The sequence below is a fragment of the Ambystoma mexicanum genome, chromosome 11 (assembly GCF_040938575.1).
Source record: "Ambystoma mexicanum isolate Mex_15411 chromosome 11, UKY_AmexF1_1, whole genome shotgun sequence".
NCBI classification, from domain to species: Eukaryota; Metazoa; Chordata; class Amphibia; order Caudata; family Ambystomatidae; genus Ambystoma; species Ambystoma mexicanum.
This window is the reverse complement of record NC_090934.1, coordinates 1,194,232,617-1,194,249,985: the sequence shown is the minus strand read 5'-3', so window position 1 is coordinate 1,194,249,985 and position 17,369 is coordinate 1,194,232,617. Positions and strand designations below refer to the sequence as shown.

The following is a 17,369-nucleotide window of genomic DNA, read 5'->3' as shown; positions in this document are numbered from 1 at the left end:
GGAACATAAACCAGGACTTACATCACACTAATCAAAACCACCAAGCAGACAGCAGCTAAACTCTGATACGTCTGCGGATAGTTCAAACTTCTTGCATATGATGTAGTAGGACTCCTTTTTTGGTTGCTTAAGGACATTAAACAAATGCATGTTAAACAGAAGTACAAGATTAAATGAATTACGATGGGCTTGGTTGCAGTTTAAAGAGACCGCCATGATGTGAATGTTAGTTTCAGAATCATTAACCCTTGTATACAGCCATGACATGCAATTTGTAATGCTGCACAATTAGTCTGAGCTAGACAAGACAGCCCAGTACATGTGGTTTGAATTGCCTTCTGAACACACATGGAAGTAAAAAGAACATGCTTTCTAACTCAATGATAACCGAACATGGTAAAGATGAGTAAGGCATTCTATAAGATTAGGTACCTTACAGGTCTACTTGATTAGAGATATGTCAACAGTCCAGGGTGCAAAATGTGCACTTGTCACTAGCCATGGGCTAGTGATGCTTGACACAGGGTAAGAAATGTGTGCTGTGTCTATGTACAGAATGGAGGTGACGAGTGAGTGACTATCTCAGGCTAGTAACTTGCAACTTTGTGCCCCCTGAACAGTCTATATTACAGTAAATAGATTTTTTGTGTGCAATACACTGTAAGCACTGGATTTTGAATGCTGTTTGATTTCCATGTTACTTAACACATTAGCTCAAATGAATTTAGATTAATTGAAATAAGTTGTGTTCAAACTTACTGTTAACTGTACTTCTCGTGCCAGGGTCCTATAAGTCTGAGAAGAATGGTCTTGAAGATCTTGAGTGTACTGGATTCCATTCAGTCGACACTGTAGTAGAATAGCCGTTGATGTGGAAAGCGTGGGAGGAATGGGGACAGGCGTGCTTAGAGACTGGTTTACTTCCATGAATGGGCTGGGTAGGGAATCTTCCACTTCTGGCATATCATGGTATATTAAAGGATGGGTTTCAGTGTCCAGCTGATCTGGTTCAGGGATCCATGGCCTTTCACTTGTGGAATGATCAGACTCTTGGACAGTCAAAGATGCATCACTAGTTGAATAACTTGGTGGGAATTGTGTTAACTGTGGAGACACAGCCTGTGAGCTGTACAACACTGGTAAATTGGATTTTGACACTTTGACCCAAGGAACACTTAATGTGTGCTTGGTTAACTCAAATTGATCAAAAGGTTTAGAATTCTCCCATGTATTATAGAACCTCTTACTTACTGGAGGTTGTGTACTACTTCCATTAGACTGCACCACAGAGTATGATGGAAGAAACTGTGAAGTTAGTAAAGTGTGCATAGTAGAGTGGATGGAGGACACACTCTGTTTTTGTATACCCATTGCAGTAGATTTGGGAGACTGGAGGAAGGGTATTCTGCTGTAGCCATATGTCCACAATACAGAGCTGTTCCATTTAGCCCCGTACCATGGGAAACCAGTGGAGACTTCTATTGGGGCTGGATTAGGATGCAAGGTTTCTGCTACAGAGCCAGTTATTTCTGGCTGAAAACCAGTGGCTAAATTGGAAGTGGATGCACTGGTTAGGGAAGTGACAAATATAGGTTTAGATGGGGTTCCCTTTTGAAAAGTAGTGGAATCATTCCTTGTAAGGGCACTGTATAGTGTATTTGTATACTGATCAGCTGTGCTAGGGATGGTTATCCCATCTGTTGACCCATCAGACTTTTTCCACGTAAAACCTGTAGGACTGCGAGGAGTCAGTTCTGGAGAGGGTGTGGACATTTTAGAGGTAGTACTGTATAAAATGGATGACAATGTGTGCACTTTCTTCGATAGACCAGTGAACCCCTTTTTACCCAGAACCCCACTGGATACTGTGCTTACAGTGTACTGTGCATCACTTGATTGGGACTCACCTAAGATTTGTATTCTGCCACTGTTTGTTGTAGCATGCACCACCTTAAAACTTGACAATCCTGTAGAGGACATGCCCTCCGAGGCGCCAATGGTAGTAGAGGGTTCTGAAAATGCACTGATTTTGAATGGACTGCCAAAAAGTAAAATTGGACTGTGAGATCCATATGTTTGAGTCTCACTAGACTGCAGCCTTTGGTTGCTTTCCTCATTTGCACTTGTATGAAGCAAAGCATGAGGCGAAACCATGAAGGAGATTAAGCTTATAGGTACAGTTACAGTACCATTGGTGGTGTTCACAGAGGAACCACTGTGAATAGGTTGAGGCATAGAAGAGGCAGTAGGACCAACGCTTTCAAATGGCAACACAAGTTTGTTATAGGTGAAGCCACCGCTGGAAGGAAATTGGTCAAAGGGAGGAGAGAACAGTGCTCTGGTGCTAGATTTTAAAGTCAAAGGCAGCATGGAAACAATAGACTTTGAACCTGAAGATCTAGTGGCTAATCTTTCTGTTCTTGCACTCAAAGATGAGACGCTAGTTATAGATGCTGAAGACTGTTTCAGCTCTTTCACAGTCTGTGTTCTTGGAGTAGAGGTGTTCAGTGTCTTATTCCAAACAGAAGATGGTACAACTGTTTGGATCACAACAGAAGGTCGGACTCTTTTCGAAGAAACAATGTTAGAGTTTGTAGTGAAGTGCCATAAATAAAAGGACACCGGCTGGCTAACTTTCAGAGATGCAGTGTTAGCAACACTTTGGAAAAAGGCGGTATCATGCAAGCTTGAAGTCAGCACTTCAGTGAAGGAAGAGTGCAACAAACCTGTACCAGTCTGGTTAATATCAACAGTTGTCTGATCTGCTGTGCCCATCCTACTTTCCATTTGAGGAGTAGTAAAGGAAGACGTGGCAGTTTTCCTCTTCAACTTTACATGAAACGAACTGAAAACATTTGTCAAATTGTCAACTACACTACTTGTCGAGAGGCCCATGGTGTAAGGAACATTAGATTTGTCATCAAAAAGAGAGGACTCGGTGGAGTGTATATTAGCTGTGGGGGGCAGATAAGTAGTTTTACTTGATACTAGTCGATTCACAACACTTCTAATGAAGCCTGCCCCATAGCGACTTGACATCCATTGAGTTGATTTTGAAAGTAAGGAATTTGGTCTCCTAGTGGAAATGGCAGTCACAGATGTGCTCTGAGGTAGTGCAGTTGTTTCTATAGAAGCAGACACAGGACTTTGAGAATTTAAAGAAACACACCTCTGGCATTTATACCCTGAAACTCCATTTAAATTATAGGCCGACTCTGAGGAAAGCAATACTAGAGGCTCTGTTGACAATGTTCTTTTGGTCCGATGGATTTTCACTGTGCTGTTACGCATTAGCAGATCAAAAATCAACCGAAACACTGGTGAATTAACAGTTTCAGCAGTTCTTTTGGGTGAAGTAGGTGTCTTTTTGACCGTTTTGTATGGATGCATCGAACTAGAGGTTACAGTTGAGTCATCTACCAGATGTGTGAGTCTGCATCTGCGGAAAGCTGTGGGCATTGCTGAAACAAGTGGTAGTAAACCAAGTGGAGTCTTCCCTCTGGCAGAAAAAGTAGCTGAAGGTTTATAACCCATCACACCATCTCCAGTTGTGCCAGTCTGTAGGAACTTTGACCACACTCTTGCAGAGGGCGATGATCCTTCAGTGAAATGTTGGTTCTTAATGTTTTCTATGCGGTATGAGTCAAATGTGATGTCAGCCACAGCATTTGTGCGTTGGAGTGAACGGGCATTTAAAGGCGGCGTCAAACTTGAGGTGACACTATAAGGTTGTTTATCTGAAACCATCAAGGTTCCTTCCTTGTTTTGCACCATAATAAACATTGTTGCTGATGGTTGCAACAGATTAGGCATCAGCAAGGAGCTCATGAGTTTTTCGGAATGATTCCTAGGTGGAACATAGGACACCATAGTAGAGGCTGGCTCAGAGGGAGCAGCTTTAAAGACCATGGCTTGGCTGTTGGGCATGGTTGAACCAGTGCTCGCGTTGGGGTAACTACTGGTGGGTCTCCTGGTTACCAGGTCATCTGGATATATTTTTTCTTGCTTCTTGCAAATATGTTTCGCCTGGGACCTCTCAGAAATGTAAGAATTATAATTGGGAGTTTTTGTGTTCTCTGCTTTGGTAATTCGAACAAAGTTGGGACAATGAATTCCACCATTTTGGTCTCTGGTGCAGCTTGAAACCAGTGGAATGTTTGGTTGGGTGTTAGAACCTAAATATGGTCCAACCATAAAAGACCACACACAAGCCGGGAGAGGCCTAGTAGAGTCTACCAAGTTGGCATAGACATTTGTAGAGGATATAGTTTCCTTACGGAGAGGAGAAATGGGGTCAATTCTGGTAGGCCTGTTGAGAGGCCAGCCAAATGGTGATTGGGCATGTGGATGGTATTCAAAGCCAGGTCCTAAAAGTCCTTTGGAGTTTGTGAAAGGATTCAAAGTACTTAACGGACTTGAACCAATATTGAAGGATGACACTACTTTAGGTAACTGGGTAGCAAAATCAATTCCTCCCTTGATGGTTTCCAGTATCACACCCTCCGAAGTATGCTTCAACTCATTAGCTTTAGTTTCGCCAACTTCTACACCACGCTCAAACAGTGGTTTCAAGCTCCGAATATTGACACCAATGTCTGCGCTAGTAGTTGAAGACCGGGTAGAAGACAATGCCACACCAGTGGATCCTAAAACGTATAACAACTTTGTTTTTCTAGCCACTGTAGGATATCTAGTAACTGATGGCTGGGCATCAAAAGAGTTGGAATCAGGGGTAGAAATCATTCTGGCAGCAAGATCGCTAGACCTTGTATAACCTGGGTGTGACATGTCAACAGTCATTGATGAAATCAGTGGAAGCCAAGACCTTGGAGCCACATCCAGGTTGTTCGCATGGTGTTTGCCATAGAGAGCACCAAAGCTCAACGGACTCACTATATCCGAAGTAACACTGTGCCTCGTCAAAGTTACTGCCCGAATAAAACTGTATTTAATTGGCAAGCCTATAACTGAACCAGAAGTACTAGAAAATGTAGTGCAAAGATTATAATAGGGGTTTTTAGTGATAGAGGGTTTAGAAACCTTGACAAGCGATACCTTGGAGGTAGAGATTGGTGTTATAGTGGCTTCTTTAATGTGGTATTTTTCAGAAACTGTAGCATTCAAGTGTTTAATCAACTCGGACAGAGCTCCTATACCAGCATCTAACCCAAAGGTAGGACCCAGCAAAGTTCTTTTGCCTGTTGCTACAGAATTTGGAAATAATTGTTGGTTTGGCATTGAAGATGGCTCCACAACCTTGACAGAAGAGCCAAGTGACTTCTGCAAATTCTTCAACCAGTCTTCAAAGTTAAAATTTTTGTCAGCACCGAGGCTCTCCACACCACCAGAGCTCCCTTTGTTATCAACGGATGAAGACTTTGAAGGTTGCATAGCCCCCATTCCAAAAACATCATTAACCCATCCCATGATTTCGGTGTGCTGAAGTTTCCCTTTCTGAGCAAATGTTTCTTGCTTGGACAACCCCAAATGAAACCTTTTGTACCCTAATGTTTTGTTGTAAGCAGGTAGCATGCCAAAAGTGTTGGACGATTTCTTTAGTTGACGTGCCTGGAGTGCTGCAATGTGGCGTGCTGAAAGGTCAGTTCTATAGGGAAACTTATGTTGAGATACTCCACAATTAATACACAGAGCTTCATCTTTCTCCTTGAATTGTTTATTGCGAGATCTTCTAGGTTGAGATCTTTTTTGAAGGACATGCTTTGAAGAGTGTAGTGCTTCCAGTTGTTTGATAAGAACAGAGCTCTTACAGGAGAGCGACTGTAAACACATAGTAGAACATGGTTGCACTAAACCACACAAGGTCAGAGTGCTGGTAGTGGTTGTGGAAGGCATGGCTATGCGAAGTGCAAATGAGCTGCTTGTTGCGCAGACCAAGACCAGCAAAAACAGGTAGTGGAGTCTCCTGGATGCACCTATAAGTGCAAGCATGCCCAAATCCGTATGTAGAATTTTCAATGCTGGAGACTCTTCCCCTTCCGTACTATCAGTGGTTCGCCCATGTTCTCCATCGTGCATTACAACAGAAGCCATAACCTCTGAGAGGTTAGCTGAAATGAATGGAAAAAAACAAGAAATTAGACTATTTACATGCAGTCTACACAGATTAACATTAAGGGGTAGCAGGGATGCTAAACAGTACTAGGCAAGTGAGCAGCAAGATGTTTCAAAATTATTATTCTGATTTAAGGGTTAACTTGTAAAAACTGGAAACCAGCTACAGTCAAAACTTAGGACCACCCCAATAATTTTCGATCACAGTTTTTTTCCTTAATGCCTGGCCAAGTTTTTTCCTTTACAAATCTTGGCTTAGGATTCCCGTCAGCCACTAAAGAAAGTGAGAGGAGTGAAAGGTGTGAGGAGTGAAAGGAATAAACCTTGGGCAACATGGTTTCCCAAAAGTCCTCCTGGGTAGCAAGGAAGCACACTTGGAAGGAAATTGGGGTTAAAAAAGGTATCAGACATATGCTATAAGTACAAGGGAATATCCACAAAATATTTGGCAGAAAATACATATCAATCTTTTGAGCGCATAACAAAGTTAAGAGGTAACTTTCTAAAATCGATTCTACAAATCTTTAGGTTGGTGATCCTTCCAAGGTAAGCTCACAGCACTCAGCGGGGCTTCCTGGAATGAAGGTTTAACATGTTAGGATCAAGATGCCCCAAAGTCAGTGATTATTGTGAAGAGAGTACACCTCTTCTATAAAGGTCAATGGAATGGTCTGAAGACCGTAGTCAAATGGTCACGTTTTAGGCAAGCCAACAAGAAGTGTCCAAAATATTGATAGTTTTGAAAGTTAAGGTCATCAGCTGCGCAGTCTCCATTTAGCAAAAATAAATCCGGGAGGAAAAAAGGTTCCCCTGGCAAGTGGGAAATCTGAGGTGTTTCTAGGTCAGTAACGAAGGATCTGATCCCGCTACCTGGAGAAGCTGTCCAGTAGTAAAGGATGCAGAAGCAAGGTGGAGCAGTAGGGAGCCCAGAGGCGCAGGCCAGCCTAAGAGTCTTTGCAGTCCAATGAGTCTTAGATTAAAGTCACTTCGGTTGAACTTTTCTTTGGTAGGAGTAAGCCTCAGACTCTGTACCCAGCCTCAGTCATCCTTTGCTTCTGCCTCTTCGTGTACCGAGCAGTGTAAGCTGCAAGACAACTGGGAGCAGAGGAGTCTTGGCTTGTAAACCAACTGGTCCCGCCTGGGTCAAGAGCACTGCTCATGTATCCCAAATGAGTAAGGCCATACGGAGCCACAGATTCCCAGCAAAAGGTGCCCTATTGAATGATCTTGCACAGAATGCTGCAGCAGAGTTTCACATGGGTCATCTTTGGGTTCAGGTTGCTCCTTAGTGCTTCAGGGCTCACAGCAAAATCACAAACATTAAGAGTATCCAATCTTATAGGAATACTGGAAGCATCACACTTGTGCATCCTTCAAAATATTTATCGGTCACAAACATTGGCGATCACCACTTAAACTGTTCCAAATACATAATGTGACCCATGGAGTCAGAGCCAATCCCACGAATGCTTTATCTACTCATTCATCGGTAATGCCGTCAAATGATAAATTTTTAAAACCAGAATTAGCGAATCAGAAAAAATACAAATCACTATAGTCGGAGTTAAATCATCAAGAAGTACATTATCTCGAGGGAGTATTCACAATAAATCCATAATTAAACAAAATGTATTTGAAGACATTGGTTTACTGGTCAAAGCAAAGGGCCCTCATCAGTCCCTTTAAACTCACCTTTGCACAAATTCGTAACAACCAAACTTGCTAATTACTTTTACACCCTATATGCCTCACATTCCATCACCTTGTGCGAGAGGGCCCCCCCCCTTACCAATTAATAGCTCTACAAATGTCTAGGAGCAAGTTACACTTCCCTCCCTTGATCACTAGTCTTGGTTGCCATATATCTGGGGGTTGTGCGTGCGTATGGGCCTTTAATCACCTTAACTCAAACAGGCCCACCATTTAAGTGAATACACGGTTGTACATAAAGCAAGTTTATTGTACAATTGTCTGGGGAGCAGTTAAATGGGTTTGCAGAACCAAACTAACCCAAGTCTCAACAAACCACATCAGTTCACATTTTTTTTTATAGTTTTGCAAAGTTAAAAAACACTCCCAAATACTGGATTGCAACCCTCCCGCAACCCCACCCCACCATGCCTGGACAAAACACTTCAGACATTTCCCCCCCACCCCAATTCCTATGTTTTCATTGGCCAGTTTGTTCTTTAGACATTTGTAGAGCGCGCCGACCCCCAAAGGCAACTTCAGATCATATTAATAACACCTTATGATTCATCCACAGTCCTCGCATTTTACTACTGACCAAAATAAAGACACGCTCTCAGGCAGCAAAAGCTTACATCTACCAACTACAAGACTTGGACCATAAAAACATATGATCATTTTCTACAGCTCTACTGACTGCAAAAGTTTAAGTTACTCAATCACTTGCCTTCTGAAAACCTGGAAAGGTTAGTTTAAAAGTCAGTACATTTAGCAAAAGGGGTACCAACTACTGTGTTACTGCATGAATTGCCCATGTGTAATATATTATATATTTTTACATTTGGTGGGTTTAACATTTTATTTTTCTGCGTGAATGACCAACAGGAACACTAAAGTAACATATCCCATCCATAATTAACGACACTGATACCTATGAAATTGCAACATGGCGCCCAGCTATCCGCCTTCCCCAGTTTGTTAGTCATACGGTGCGCGCAACATGAACCCCTCACAATCATAGGGAACTTTCCTTACCACCCCAACAGAGTTATTGCTGCAGAGTTGAGCAGGATCTCCCCAGCACCTCATTCTAGCTTGCACCTCTATGTCCAGACATATGAAAACTTTTCAACACCACCATTTCAGCTTTCATCCATGCAATCAAATTCCTGACCCAAGCCTTCTAGGATTGCCCTGGCTTCCATGCTATTGCGATCTTTCTCCATTGTAGCATATACCACGCCCATAAACTGAACATCGCTTTAACACCCTTTTTGAATTTCGTCACACTCCGGGGACATGTCAAGGCTGCCGTTAACCCCAACTTAACGGCAATTGCCTCCACTAGCTGAATTACCTTCATGCACAATCATTGTATATTATAGCACACATTGTGTTTGAAGGAAGCCTCAATCGATTGTTGCATTGTGCTCTTTTAGCTCGGTTCCAATTATCATGCATGATAAGGTAGGCTTGGTATAAATGGTTCAGCTGAATCGTCTTCAACTGGCATTCCTGCTAAGCTACTTCGCCATGCAATATTCTCCATCTTACTGATCCTCAGGTTAAGTCCACTTGCTCCTGGCTTTCATCAGTGGCAGACTCATCATTCTACAGCACAGAGAATGACCTCTGGCTTTGCACCCATTTACATGAACATGTGCAATGGGGTGGGGGGACGCTAGGAGAGTCAACCCGCATGTTGTGAGCTTCCTGTACAAGCTCTCTTGCCAGAACACCAGGCAACCACCTAATCGCTGTACGAATCAGTGCATTTCAGCAAGAGCAGGCTCCCGAAAGTCCGAGACACCAGAGTGACAGACCAATGTGGTGCTGCCATTCCACTGCATTATTGTGGAAGCTGCCGCAGCCTGGAGTGCCTGACCCCCCCCCCCCCCATTTTGGGGTCCTGGGGTGCCTACAATAGCAGAGTGTGCAACAAGGCAGTTAACAGGGAGTTCTGTAATCTGATCTACATGGAGAAACAATTGCTTGGGGCAGGTGCTTGTGACTTTTAGCATACACCCTTACCTGTGACAATCTTGCCTGGGATCCCAGACGCCCCATATGATTTAGCTAGGTCCAATCGCTTTGGGGCAAGAACTTTTTGTAAAAGGCACCCAGGTCTACTCATGTTCTTCCCTCCTTCATGGACTCTTGGATAGTCCTTGACATCCTGGACTCACAGAAAGAGCAGCACTCACAGAAGGAGCAGGCAATCTGCTGGGTGCCCCCACACTCCCCCACTGCACTGTAACACATCATGTCATTAAGAGGCATTCTCAGTTTGGTCGGGGTCCTTGGGGTTCCTAAACTTGAGCCCTCTAGGTCTTGGAGCAGCAGTGACCGACTCCCAGGCATTCATACCTTCTACTACTCCCCATAGCAATGATTGTAAGCGTTTCGGGCCGACCTTTCCATTAAGATTGCAGGTGATAAAGCACATGATCTCGGCATGAACAGAAATATTGGCCAATGCAAATGAAATGCATCATCATTTAACCCCTAGATCCACTGACACGGTCAGGGTCTTCACTACTAACCCTGCCTTTGCTGGTCCTTGGGGCTCTCCTCTTCAGGGTTGGCCCGTGGACAAAGTTGACTTTCACACATTAGAATAAGTCCTTAGCTCAGGCTACTGAAGTCTCTAGAATTCAGTGCGCTGTAAAGCGCAGGGAGTACATCGGATGGGTGATGTGGACATGATATTTTTGCAATACAAGATCATGCCCTGGACTCTAGCTCCATTTGGCATCTTGCAGATTGATTGCCATTTCTTAATGTTCACTTGTATGGCACAAAGCTAAAAAGCTGCTGATTTCAGCAGCAATGCCTGAAAGTCCACCTTCACAAGCTGCTGCACCTACAGATACTGGAGTCATAACGGCACAAATAAAGACTAGCTTTGAGTTGGCGGGCCAGGTGACAGCTTGGCATTTAAAGTGGATACATTACAGACATCACTGGATTAGAAAACAGAAGCACAAACGCAAGTTAGATGACCGGGTGCAAGCCACTAAATTGGAATAATTGACTCCTAAGGTAAAAATAATCAAAGCTAAGAATGAGGACGAGGAGGAGGTTGCAGGTCAATAGCTGCATCATAGGATTGCAGAATCAACTATATCCAACTAGTATAAGAGCCTGTATACACAGGCCAAAGTTTTGGTGCGTTCCTCAAAAGTGGAGTGGAATAGTTCCTTTACTTCAAAGGGACGATCAACCGCCTTGTCCTAAACCTCCTTTGAGAACTTCATAGCATGCAGACATGCTTGGCGGGTGATGTCTGCTCCAATCATAAGGCCCCGAGCAGAAGTGTCAACATGACAGGCCACGGCCTCCAGCAAGTCCTGCGCCAGAATTCTGGCATCGGATAAGCTGCCGCCTTAAAGTCTTCGAGCTTGTCAGGAGGAAAACATTCCTCAAGCCGGCAAGCTCCTTCCACAGCTTGACATTAGCAGCCGGCAGGATGAGCTCAGTATTAGCCTGACGCAGCTGAAGAGCTGAATTGGAAAATACTTTTTCCCCACCCAAGGGCGTCAAGAAGCTTGTCCTCCTTGGAAAAGATACGAGACGCTGCAGTGGATGATGTTGAAGACGGCTTAGACTGGAACGTAGCTGCTGCCACCTCCAATGAGGCGAGTGGATGTGCCGTGAAGGATAGGTCTTCAGACGCGTGTAGCTTGTAGCGAGCGTCAATATTCTTGTTTAGGTGTTACCTGGAATTTTTTCCCAGACCCTGCAGGCTTCGGCCAGGACATCCTTTTGAAGGTACAGGCCAGTGTGGTGCTGTGTGAAACAGTAAAAGCTACAGAAAGTACGCTTTGTGGAGCCGGAGGCTCGGGTATTGGGATGTCTAGCAATGCCATATCCACAACCCGGTCATGAAAGGGTCTAATAGAGCGGGGCGTTGCTGTCCTGGTCCGCATGATCTTCATCTACTGCGACATGAACAGATCTGCAGCGCACATGGCACCTCACCTGTAGAGGGATTGCCGGAGCAGAGTACGGTTCAGGTGGCTTAGGATACATTTCCTTGAATAATTCCTTAAAGTATGCCTTCATTGGATCAGAGTGCATAAGCGTCTGAAACTTGCCAAAAATCGCATCCTCAGAAGGTGGCCTGGGTGCTGGAGTGGGTAGAGGCCGCTCTGAAGGGGCATACACAGGATCGCAAAGAGGATGGTTGCCAGAACGGTCCTCCACCAACTGGATCAACGTAAAACAAGGAAGCAGACGTAGGAGGGAGCAAGACTGTGGCAGCAGAGACTGAGCATGCCAATCCATTGGAGGGCAGAACGTGTTCTTATCCACCAAACGTGGAAAAGGCTGCTCAACCCTGAAAACAGGCCCCTCGGTACCAGCCGTTGAGAACGCTGTTTTGAGAGGTTGTCAAAATGGCCACCGTAGACCGTAGGGGTTGGACCGCTATTTTGTTAACACCCGAGGTGAACTGTCACAGATGCCAGTGAGGCTGTGGTCACCACAGAGTTATCAGGGGACATATGTTCCATTTTAGCCTTGGGACAAGGAACCTCAGCAGAGCCGGTGCTTGCAGATGTAGAGTGCTTTTGCGACCCCTTAGAGACTGCTGATGAATTAGCCCCCAGTGAACGAACCTCAGCGGAGTCAGTACTCAAAGACTTCAGGAGTTTAACCGGCTTCTTTGCCCCCTCAGCAGGATCGTTTCAACCACATGTCTGACTGTGTGAAGGCTTAGGGTCACCCCCTGAAGCCAAAGCCCTCGAAAGGGGCTGCTCAAACTTGCTGGTCTTAGATATAGCCCCAAGACGGGGATCCTCAGGGGTAAACGTGACGTTTAGTCACCTTAACAGGAACCTCAAGAAGGAACTCAGTATATTTAGTTCCAGATCTGGAAACCCCGGTGAAAACAGCCGCAGAAGTACTGAGCTTAACTTTAGCCCCCAAAAGGGGAACCTCGGATGAAGATACAGACCCGGCAGCCCCTTTGCAGGGAACCTCAGTCAGTTAGATCCTTTCGGGACACCTCAGGGATACCCCTGGTACCAGAGCCGATATAAAAACAAGGCTAATTTAAGACAGCTTTTCGTAGCTTTTGCAGCCTGTAGCCAGTGAAACAGTGACAAATTTAGATGACAGCTGTTAAATGTTCATCAAACATAATGTTTGTCAAACACAAAGCACACGTTTTACACAGAAGGCTAATGTGAACGCTTGCTGGATGGATATTCTTGGCCTTACCAAGGTCCAGGAAGTGGCACAACAAAAAATTGCCCGTTTTAACTGTACACCAGTAGGTGAGAGCATTGACTTCATATCTTTAAGTATTATATCTGATAAGGATTCAAGAACAAGAAGTGGAAAGACATGACCAAAAGCATTGTGCACGTCAGCAAAGTTATAATAACAAGTGAGAAATGTCTCTTCACATAGCCAAGGGCCATAGGGTACAGTGGAGGCAATCACTAAACGGGTACAAAGCTCTAATTGAAGAGGTGCAAAAAACTACCTAATTGAGTTGTACATTGGAGACCTAACTCAGCGAGCACAGCGACACGCTCGGCTCTAGACTTTACTCTTTCAGATAGCGGCTATGATGCGCGCACACACACAGGCAGGGAAACCATGTTCCTGGATACATATAAGGCCCAAGCAACTGACTTGCCTGTGCATCAAGGCCGGAGGGGCTGGTGAGGGGTGCAGAGCAGTGAAGTCCTGGGCAGAGCAGCAGCAGGAAAGACGGCTGAACCCAGCAAAGCAGAACTCGTAAACCCCAGAAGGAGCGGTTTCATTTGAAGCACATTCAGCTCTAAACGTGAGTTAAGGGTGGGGACTTGCTGAGTGCATTTAGACTGAAGATGTGTAGTAGAGTTTAGCATAGCTTCCGGAGACAAAGGTTACACATGCTGTTAAACTAAAACCACAACTTGTTCTATTATATATATTCAAACATGCTCTTTACCCACATGGCACTCTTGTTCATAGGTGTGGTGTGATATATCATATCTGCTTTTGCTTCAGCTGCTTGTTTAATGAAAATAAGAGCCCTTGGAAGATAGAGGGTCATATTAAATACATTAACATACCCCCTGTGTCAATTGTATGATTCAGAGTAATGTGTCAACCCCACCGTTATTTGATTACAGCAAAAGTAAATCTCTTCGAGACCACCTGATCAAATCAGACTTGTCATAAAAACAAATTTAAAAAAAAGAAAAATCAGAAAAGAAAACCTTGTGGGGAGGGGGTGGGGGAGACAATCCCATGCAATAACTAATTGTTGCAATAGTGTAATCAAGGGGACTTGCATCTATCACACACACAAGGGACACAAAATCTTATTGATGCATACATCAACTTGCGATACCAGGAACGTAATATATGGAATAACATGCCCATGTGGGCTGTATTAAGTAGGACTCTCAGGAAGGAAAGCTAAGGTTGGATGGGGGGAACATGGGTCAAACATCCAAAACTTATCACTAAGATCTCCAGAGCACATTTTAGTGAACAAAAACACACTGTTGCACAATAATACATTTACTCACTGTAGTGACTACCTTACTCCTACCTAGTCCATAGTCCCCCTTCCTCCATACTTATGGGACATTCCTCCGCCCTGTGGGACAGGACTGGAGCACTTTGTAAAAAGCATCACATTTTTCTAAAATGTGTCCTTCCTCTTTACGTGGGGTACCGCACGCGGCTGTAACCCTGCCCTCCTTAGCTCCGCCTAGCGCATCGCCCATCAATCCTTTTCTATCGCCAGGTCAAAGACCTTTAAGCAATAACAGAGGAAACTTTTTAGAGGGGACGGCAGGCGTATGGAGGAAAGGGGACTATGGACTAGGAGTAAGGTAGTCACTACGGTGACTAACTTTATTATACTGCCACGTCCCCTTCCCTCCATACTTATGGGAGATTCCCAAGCACTCCTCACAGGAATTACAGGTGGATGGAAGCTCCTTACTGAAAAGGGTCCCTAAGCACAGCTTGACCAAACTAAGCATCAGCCCTGGAGCTCAGGTTCAGACAGTAATGCTTACAAAAAGCCAATGGGAGACCCAAGTAGCCGCTTTCGCGATGGTCTCCCAGGGAATATATTTTTGAAAAGCAACAGCAACCGCCTTGCCCTGCACAAGATGAGCATGAATTCCCTTTGGGGCCTGAAGACCCTGAATGGTATACGCCTCAAATACAGGCAGCGATCCATCGGGAGATGGTCGCCTTCGAGGCCGGCTTTCCTTGCAGATTTCCGAAAGTCACAAAAAGCTGCAAAGAGTTCTTAAGCTCAGATGTTCTATCCAGATAGAATTTAAGGGCTCTTCTAACATCCAGGCAGTGCAGAACTCTTTCGGCCTCTGAGGCAAGGTCTGGAAAGAAGACAGGCAATGAAATTGACTGATTCAAATGAAAATCAGAGACCACCTTCGGAAGAAAGGAGGGATTCATCTGCAGGACAACTTTATCCTTATGAAAAGTAAGGAATGGATGCTCTACCCATAAGGCCTGAAGCTCACTTGCACGTCTTGTTGAAGTCACAGCAATCAAAAAGGACAGTTTCCACGAAAGGTACTTAAAAGCGACAGTAGCCATGGGCTCAAAGGGCTTATGACACAGCCGTAAGGACAACATTCAAATCCCACCTTGGATGCAGGAACAGAAGGATGGATCAAGATGCAACAGGCCCGCAAAGGGTCTTTTAATGACTGGATTAGACAGTGAAAACGAGCACTGGTGAGTGGACAAATAAGCGGCAACAGCCAATAAATAAGTCCTGCAGGACAAGACATGAATGCCAAACTCTGCCAGATCTGAGACAAAAGACAAGACCATGTCGACAGTAGCCTCCCTGGGGTCCAGCTGCCTAGCCAAACACTAGTGGCAGAACCGTAGCCATTTACTTCTATACTGAGATCGTGTCGAGGGTTTCCTGGACGCCTGAATGATGCGCATGTTATACGCGGACAAATTGAAACACTAAAGATCTGAACTCGGGCACCAGGCCACCAAGCTGAACAATTGTGGGGAGGGGTGCCACAGCTGCAGATATCTCTCATGATGAAGCAGATAGGGGACCGGCTGAAGCTTGAGCGGCGGGCACATCGATAGTTGCTAAAGCTCCAAAAACCAAAACCTGGCCAGCCACCAAGGGGCTATGAACAGCAGGAAGCAATTCACTGTGCTCCTTAGCTTGCAAAGCGCCCGATGGATTAGAGGAAGGGGCGGAAAAGCATAGGCCTTCATGTTGTGCCATGGAATTTTGAGAGCATCCCCCAGTGAGGAGGCTCCGAGCCTGTTCCTGGAGGCATACAGGGGAAGCTTCCTGTTTGTAGACATCGACAAAAAGGTCCACTTCTGGAGTGCCCCAACAGTGAAAAAAAAATCAAAGATCTGTGTTCAGTTCCCACTCGTAGCTGACAATTGCTTGTCGGCTGAGGGCATCTGCAGTGACATTCAGCTGGCCCGGGATGTGTACTGCTACCAGCCAGATACCATGCTGAATGGCCCATTCCCAAATCTGAATGGCAAGATCAACAAGAGGAGGCCTGGTACCCCCCCTGCTGGTCGATATAGATCATGGACACCACATTGTCCGTTGACAATGCCTGGTTTGAATGCTTTCAGCGCCAGGAATATCGCCAGTAGTTCCAGATAATTTATATGAAGCCGTCTGTCCTGTGGCGACCAAAGATCGAAAACATGAAGATGATCCAGCGTCTCACCCCAACCCAAAAGGAGGAATCCATCATGACAGTCAATAGTGGGCAAGGGTCCTGGAAGGGAGCGCCCACCGACAGATTGCTGAGAGACGACTACCACAAGAGGTCCAGACTCATGAAAGGTGGAACCAGTATCATTTTGGAATCTGGGTCCACTGCTTGAAGCCATGGACTCCGAAGAGCCATCTGCATCCACCTCATCTTGAGACGAGCAAGAGGAAGAGCCAGCACGCACAAAGCCATGAGGCCCAGAAGCCTCTGGAACCACCAGGCCGACATGCTCTCGGACTGCATAAACATCTGACACATGGCCAACAGATCCGCCATTCTGGCCCCAGTCAGGAACACTCTGCAATCGATCGTGTTCCAATGAAAACCCAAGATAATCAAGTCCTGAGAGACCGTCATGGATGATTTCCACCAGTTCACCCAGAGCCCAAGGTGTAAAAGGAGCTGGAGTAGAGAATGTTGCTGGAGGCTTTCAGTCAACAAGGACTGCGCAGCAGCCAATCGTCAAAATACAGATACACATGGATACCCTGTAGCCGAAAAAAAGCTGCGATGACCAACATCTTCGTAAAGACACGCGGTGCCGAGCTGAGACCAAACAGGAGCACACAAAACTGGAAATGCTCCTCCCCCATGGAAAACCGAAGGTATTTCTGAGGCGGGCTCCAAATGAGGATATGCATATAAGCATCCTGAAGGTCCACCATGCTGAGCCAGTCACCCTTCTGTAGAGAGGACTTTATCTGACAGGGGGTGATCATCTTGAATTTCTCTTGGGGGAGAGAAAGGTTTAACTGGAAAAGGTCTAGGATGGTGCGCAGGCCAGCCTGGTTGGGGTTCTCGGTGGCGAGACCCCCAGATCCTGAGGAGGAGACAGGACAGAAAAACCGGCCT

General features: G+C 45.3%; 1 protein-coding gene across 1 annotated transcript in view; it reads right to left on the bottom strand.

Moving 5' to 3' along the window:
* Positions 1-17,369, bottom strand: part of LOC138505118 (mucin-3A-like) — a 1,277,237-nt gene that overhangs the window by 965,236 nt on the left and 294,632 nt on the right. The window contains exon 2 of the mRNA XM_069625417.1: positions 760-6,068. Coding sequence (XP_069481518.1) covers positions 760-6,068 — 5,309 coding nt within the window. The remainder of the gene's footprint in view (positions 1-759; positions 6,069-17,369) is intronic.